General features: G+C 38.8%; 1 protein-coding gene and 1 non-coding gene across 2 annotated transcripts; one reads left to right on the forward strand and one right to left on the reverse strand.

Moving 5' to 3' along the window:
• Positions 1–230: 230 nt before the first annotated feature.
• On the reverse strand, positions 231–2,469 carry pomp (proteasome maturation protein). The gene is made up of 6 exons (XM_061713388.1): positions 2,408–2,469; positions 2,048–2,145; positions 1,811–1,871; positions 896–997; positions 672–765; positions 231–577 (listed from the first exon to the last, which is right to left on the reverse strand). Exons 1-6 carry the CDS (start codon positions 2,408–2,410, stop codon positions 510–512), a joined length of 426 nt encoding a protein of 141 aa, XP_061569372.1. The 5' UTR covers positions 2,411–2,469; the 3' UTR covers positions 231–509.
• A 218-nt stretch (positions 2,470–2,687) lies between these two features.
• On the forward strand, positions 2,688–2,759 carry trnac-gca (transfer RNA cysteine (anticodon GCA)). The gene has a single exon. It is a non-coding gene; the product is annotated as a tRNA-Cys (tRNA).
• Positions 2,760–7,891: the final 5,132 nt, after the last annotated feature.

Genomic DNA, 7,891 nt, shown 5'->3' on the forward strand with positions numbered 1-7,891 from the left:
GTCTGAAAGTTTGCAGACAGCAACAGCTAATCATTCAATGCATTCTAATAACATATTGTATTGACGATCGCGTAAACCTGACCAGGATGTACACCTCTTACCTGATGAAAACAGATCGGATTAGGGATAGCAGCCATAGAAAATGTATTGATGATGAGTACATAAGACTGCTGTTGACAAATACAAGTACTAAAGTTAAAATAACTAGAGAAATAAATCCACATTACACGGAAGGTTATGAAATTTATTAGAAATAACAACCAAAATCTATTACAGAAAAGCAGCTATAATCTGCCGAAAGAGTGTTGTAACGCGCTGGGTCACCAAAAAAAAACAAATTACTATTACGTCATCACACCCAAGCCCACAGATCAGGCCCATCTCCTGCCCACCACACCAAATCCAACTCTCAAGTGGCTAAACTGCAAATTTGTGTTTTGGAATGGATTATCTAATACATAAATCCAAATACGAGTGAGGACTTGAGTTTTTTGCATCTCCAGCGTCTTTCACAACAATCCCATCTTGTATTCCATCATCATGTGCGGCTCACCCATCATTTCACTTTGGGTTGGATCTGCAGAAATACAAGCATTACATGGTGGTGGTTAGTTTTCATGTTAATTAGTGTGCACCAGAGTTGTTGAAAAGGCGAATTACAAGGCTCTTACCACTGAGGACGTCTTCAAAGCCGATGGACTCGTCACCGCCTCGAAGAGTGTCGAGAGCCAGGTTTGAACTTGGTAAGAACGGCAAACGCTGGATCTGGAACAAAAAGTCAATAAATAACCACACATTAGGACCAGAAGGAGTTACTGAAAAGTGACAAACACATAACAGTAAACTGGAGACAAGTTGAGTTAAATGAGCTGTCAGGGGTGTGGGTTGCAGATACCTGTCTGGCTGCTCGGTACTCCATCTGCAGTTTGATCGGAGCATGGAGCCCCTGGATGTTTCTCAGCGTTGAGAAATTCATCTTGTCCTGATTAAGCTGGAACTGCAGAAACACACAAAAGTTAGTTAATATTTATTTCGGTCAATCACAAGCATAAAAATCAACAAGCAAGATCAACAAAAATCAACAAGCCGCTGACAAAACAGTCAGTAGCCATAACATACAGTCTTTGATTTTCTGCAAATGTGAGCAGTTACATCCTTTCATCTATTTTCTATACCCACCTAATCCTGTACAGGGTCACAGGGATCTGCTGGAGCCATTTACAAATTATTATAAAAATGCACTCCACCATCATAGTAAATATCCAGTTTTTCTGTAACGTATTTAGTTAACACACTGCACATATCTATATTGTTCTTACTACTACTATAATGGTACTGCCATTACAATGCACATATCTGTACATGTTGTTCATCCATTGTTCATATTACATAACCATATTTATTATACTCTTATGAGGTAACTGCTAATACACTGCACATATTTATATGTAATTTCTACTACCTTCTGCAAAACAACTATATACTACTCTCTACACTGCACTATACTTCTTGTCTATGCAGCACCTGTCTATAATTTATATATAACATTGTACTTTTCTGCTTTTTGCACTTCTGGTTAGACACAAACTGCATTTAGTTTCTCTGTACTCTTACTCTGCAAATAAAGTTGAATCTAATCTAATTAACCCTTAAGTCTATAATTACCACTTATTTTAGACGTGCAATGGTTTCAACAGTCATTATAAACATGGCAGATGATGTTCAGTCTTAGCTTCAACAGCCAATCATTGATGTATCAAGGATATTTAAATGAAGTCGAAATTAAAAACCTCACAATTAGAGGACTTACATTTTTCTCCGACAGCTCCAGCGGGTGGCTGGGAAGGAGCTCATTCTTTACACTGGTAAAGCTGATGAAAACACAGAAAGGAGAGGGATTGTGGCTCTGGAACACGGTTACAGATGCATACACGACTTATCTGAGTTAAGGCTGATTTATGGTCCGCGTTACATCGACGCAGGGCCTACGCCGTAGGCTCTGCGTCGATGTAACGCGGGACCATAAATCAGGCGTTAGTTTTCTCACCCGCTCCTTAGAGTGTCCTGGAGCCCGTAGGCTCCCTGCGGACACAGACCCGCCACAGGGACACTGTCCTTCAGCTGCGATCGAAGTCCTCTGGTGTTCTGTCAGAAATAAAGAAATGTAATTGATTCAAAGCGGCTGAACTCTAGTTGTGTTAGGAAACCTCGCGGAAACCGCTGTGCTGCTTAGCATTAGCTCAAGTGACTAATCACATTCACAACAACGCGCTTTCATAGCGAGCAGAAACACACGTCTGCTGCGGAATACCTCAGATAAATGTACGAATACATTAAAAAAAGACATATATATTACAGGCCGAAATGCGGTACAGAAGGAATAGTTAATACATTTCATCCATCTCACCATTTTGATTCAGGCTTTTACAGTTTCTGTTTGATGAACTAGGACTTCCGGCTACGTCACGGTGACAAGACGACACATCCGGTGAAATCCACGACGTGTTTTCTTCATTTTATAAATAATTAATCCTGTATTTGCACCACCATTTCCGCGTAGTGTTTAGGTTGTGAGTTAGCTTGTTCATCCCTTCTTAATGTGGATGTTTATATAAATATAAACAAACGCAGCACATATTATGTCTGTGAACGTTTAAATAACAGCAGTCCCTCGTGTTACTGCATCTGGGGGTATAGCTCAGTGGTAGAGCATTTGACTGCAGATCAAGAGGTCCCCGGTTCAAATCCGGGTGCCCCCTCTTTTCTAGTGACGTGTTTATTGCATTCTGATTATTTAACGCCACCCGTCGTTTTAGTTTAAATGCTTTTACAAAAATGACCAAAATACATATGTAAAAGTAAGACAAACGTTTCCCTGCAATTTCAATTTACTAAGGAACAGATGTTTATAATTTAATTCAGTTTGAATACTTTATTCTCGACTGCAAATACCTTTTATCATGAATAAAATATTGACCTGACTTAGCTCCTGACATCAGAAAATTATCAGTATATTAACACAGGTAGTGCTTCATTTTTTTCACATTTTATTTTATGTATTTGTCTCCAAAAGTTTTGTTTTGATAGCAAAGGTATGTACATTTTATCTTCGTTATTATTTGATCTCAGTACAAATTAAATTGAAAAAAGACATATCTGATATGATGAAGATCTTTCCATCATCTTTGAGATGATTCCCCATGGCCTTGTGACACACTTGACGAAGAGATTGCATTGTCTTCTTCACCACCTTTTAGACTGGTCCTCTCAGTAGATTTGGTTTGGTGCTGCAGACTTTTATTTGGTGTTTTCAGAAGAGAAAAGAAAAGAAGAATTGTATGCAGAGTGTAAGGCAAGCTAGAACAAAAATAGCAGAGCTTTGTTCAAAGATAGTACTTAAAACCTAAAAAAAAACCATGGTATCTAAGGATATGACAGGAGTCAGGACTGAGTCACTTGGGGTTTAAATGTAGGAAACTTGATATCGCTCCTTCCCTGAAAACAGTCCTAGCTATGGAAATTATCTTATAACATCTCACTTACTTTAGTTTTTCACGAGTTTGTGTTTTTCATTGTTTCATCGCAATATTCAGAAACTTTGACGCGGCTTTTCTCTGAAACTTCTGGTTGCAGCATTTCAGAAAGAGGACAATTCCACCAAAACCAAACCCTTGCTTCATAATTATTTAGGTTTATGAGGATGCAGTGAGTTTCATAATTTCACTATTTATTTATATTGCATTAAAGAATAATACAAGCGGTGAATACACACATATTGGGACAGTCTTACACATCACAATTAAATAAAGATGGATCATAGTTATTTAAAAAAAAATTCAGTTGTTGCCATCTGAAAACTGAGATTCATGAAAGTTGGCATCTTTGGGTGTGTACTAACTTATCAGTGGTTAGTGTAGTGTTTACCATGACGTCTATGGAGACAGATATCCGTACATTTACACGTATTGACCACTAGATGGAGCTCTTTAACAGCAACACATTTTGCCTGGACACAAACGCTCTCAAAGTATCTTTAACAATCACTCATCAATAATGTGTTCTTTATAACTTTGTAACCTAACTCCTGAAGTGGCTGCAAATTTTATCCAGATTTTACAGAACACTCCTGCAGAGATTTTACCAGCACCCTGTGATTTTATCGTTGACAATTTTAACAAAATACTCAAAACAACGCTGGACTCAGTGGCTCCGATTTTAACCAAAAGAATTAGCAGAAAACCTACACCCCCATGGAGAACTGAGGAAATAAAGAAACTAAAAAGAAACTGCAGGAGTGCTGAAAGGAGATGGAGGAAATCAAAATTAACCATACACTATGAAATTTTATGCCAACTCCTTAAAAACTACAATAATACTATTAAAAAAGCAAGAACTTCACATTTCAAAAACTTAATTTTAAATAACAAAAACAATTCCAAATTCTTATTCTCCACAATAGATTTTTTAACAAATGGAAACCCTGACAGATCCCATAAAACAGCAACAAACCATTACTGTGAGGATTTTGCAGACCACTTCAGGGGTAAAATTGATGACATTAGATCCAGTCTTTTATCTCAACAGATTTTAACTCTTAACACACCTGGATCAGTGCTTTTACCTGAGGAAACACTGGAGAGTTTTGCCTTGGTTGATGCGGGGACACTTTGTAGAGTTTTCTCCAAGGTAAAGCCCACAACCTGCCTTTTAGACCCCATTCCCACACCGTTTTTTAAAACACTCTATGGATTCTTTGAGGAACAGCTTTTATATTTGGTCAACTGTTCTCTTCAGACGGGTGTCTTCCCCACCGCCTTTAAAACGGCGGTGGTGAAGCCCCTTCTGAAGAAGAGTGGGTTGGACCCCAATGTTTTAAATAACTACCGGCCTGTATCCAACTTACCGTTTTTAAGTAAAATTTTAGAAAAACTTGTTTTTAATCAAGTGAATGAATTTTTAAACTCAACACACATTTTAGAGGCTCATCAGTCCGGTTTTAGGATGAACCACAGTACAGAGACAGCACTTTTAAAGATTTTAAATGACATCAGGTGCAATTTAGATAACCAAAAACTCACAGTCTTGGTTCTGCTGGATCTAACCGCCGCCTTCGATACAGTAGACCATCACATTTTATTAAACAGACTGAAGCACCTGGTCGGCCTCTCTGGTACTGTTCTTAAATGGTTCACGTCCTACCTCACTGATCGTAGTTTCTTCGTAAGTATGGATACATGTTCCTCAGGAACCTATAAGATAAAGTGTGGGGTTCCCCAAGGGTCAATTTTAGGTCCAACTCTTTTTAATCTATACATGCTGCCCCTTGGGGACGTCATCAGGAGACACGGCATCAGCTTCCATAGTTACGCTGACGATACGCAACTGTACATCGCCGTGTCTCCTGATGACACTGGGCCAATTGATGCCCTTTTTAACTGTATTTTAGACATCAAGTCATGGATGGCAGCAAACTTCCTACAGCTCAACCAGGGCAAAACAGAGATTTTACTCATCGGTCCTGAAGGCCAGAGAGAGAAACTTTTACCAAAGTTACAGGATTTTAAACCCTCAAAATCTGTTAAAAATCTGGGCGTGATTTTTGACTCTGAGCTCACTTTTATTCCACATATTAAAAACAAAGATCGGTTTTTACCATCTTAAGAACATAGCCAGAGTCCGCCCGTTTCTCTCTCAGGCCAGCACGGAGGTGCTAATGCATGCTTTTATCTCATGTCGTTTAGATTATTGTAACGCCCTGCTCTCTGGTCTTCCCAAAAAGAACATGTACAATCTACAATTACTACAGAACTCAGCCGCACGCGTGCTGACGAGGACCAGAGGGCGGGAGCACATTACACCTGTTTTAAAATCGCTGCATTGGCTCCCTGTGCGCTTCAGGGTTGATTTTAAGGTTCTTTTACTAGTTTTTAAGTGTCTTAATGGTCTTGGGCCTTCTTATTTGTCTGCACTACTTTTACCCTATCGACCCTCGCGGACCCTGAGGTCCTCCGGTGCTGGCCTTTTAACCATACCAAAAGTTAGAACTAGGACACACGGGGAGGCGGCATTCAGTTTTTATGGTCCCCGATTGTGGAACAGCCTCCCGGAGAACCTCAGGGCTGCAGAGACTGTTGATGTTTTTAAAAAGAGGCTCAAGACTCATCTCTTTAATCAGGCTTTTAACTGACTCATTTAACTCTTTTACATTTTTTATGCTCACCCTTATTTTTATTGGATCTTACTACTCTGTTTTATAGTTAGTTTATCCTTTTTTATTATCATAATTTATTCTCATTGTTTTATCTTAATGTTTTATCTAAATATTTTAGTCGTTATTTATGGTCTATTTTATACATTTTACTGTCTTAGTCCTTTAGTTTTTAATGTCTTGCTTTTTAGACATACTTTTAGGATTTTACGTTATGTTATACTTTTTAAACTCTATTAGTGTATTTTATCCTGTTTTCTTGTAGCTTTTATCTCCAGTGTTTCCTCATGGGGAGCCTCCATGCTGGGAGTGACTCTGGCCTGCAGGGGGGTCGTCCTGGGGATGGTTCTGGCCTGGATGGTGGTGGAGTTCTGCACCACGGCTTCACCGCTGTGGTGTGGACTTCTCTATCCGTCCGGGCCGGGATGGTCTCTGTGGGCCCCCCCCCCCCTTCTAGCTGCGGGCTATGAGACCTCCTGGCGTGGACGGCTCCCTGTTACCGTTTCCTCACCTGGATCCTCTGTGCCTAGCCATGTCTGCACCATGTGTCTGCGTGTGTCTATCTGTGTGTGTGCGGGGAGGGGGAGGGGGAGGGGGGGGGGGCACTAATACATTTTATGTTTATGTTTTATGAAAAGCACTTTGTGTTACATTTTTTTTGTATGAAAGGTGCTTTAAAAATAAAGTTTGATTTGATTTGATTTGATAATTCCTGGTCAGAAAAGGAGTTCCTGTGTATGAGCTTTGTGTTTGTGTTTGTTGGACACATCGATCTGCAGTCATCGTTCAGGCTTGTCTCTCCTGGGGTTAACATTTAAATCTTCAAACTCGCCTGAAGTTTGCAGGGACAACAGAAAATGCTTTCCACAGGAACGTTTTAAGGTTTAACGGGACAAGAATTTTCTCCCATTTGGCCACAGTGACAGCAGGTTTGTTTGGAGAACTTGAGACAGAACTTGAAGAAAACTGTACCAGCAGTTTATGGTGTGGTGTCACCATCATGCCATGGGACAATGTTGCAGCAGACAATTTTGCTTGCAGTCGAGAAATTTGCAAGAATTAGCATTTCATTTCCCAAATTCAAAATGTCTATAACAAAAATTAATTAAAGAAATCATTGAAAGCCCGATGTGTGGACCTTGCCTGCAGACTAATATTCCAGTTACAGGTCTGTTTGCCACAGCTCATATTTCTGGACCACAAAAAATTGCTGAATAATTTGTTGAGTAGGCTGATGTCCTTTTTGCAAATATCTGACGAATGCAATTCCTCAAAGCCTGTGGGCATGAAACTTAATCCAATTCACTTCATGCATAGTGAGTCTTTCTTTCATTTCAGCTCATTTATTTTGTGTTATGTGATTTGGACGCTTGACAAAAATACACACATATATATATATATATATATATATATATATATATATATATATATATATATATATATATATATATATATATATATATATATATATATATATGGCAGGATATAAATCAGCATATTCTGGATCTCCAATAAAAGTATAACACCCTTACATTTACATTTTGCATTCGGTTAGACTCTGTGATTATTTAAAAATCAGTATTTCATTAAAACCAGAAGATAATTATCAGAAAGAAGTCAAATCTGAGGAATATCCCTTTGCATTGATGTTGTTTTTGCTTTCAATCTTATAGTTTATTTTCT

Source organism: Cololabis saira, chromosome 22, assembly GCF_033807715.1.
Source record: "Cololabis saira isolate AMF1-May2022 chromosome 22, fColSai1.1, whole genome shotgun sequence".
Taxonomy (NCBI): Eukaryota; Metazoa; Chordata; class Actinopteri; order Beloniformes; family Belonidae; genus Cololabis; species Cololabis saira.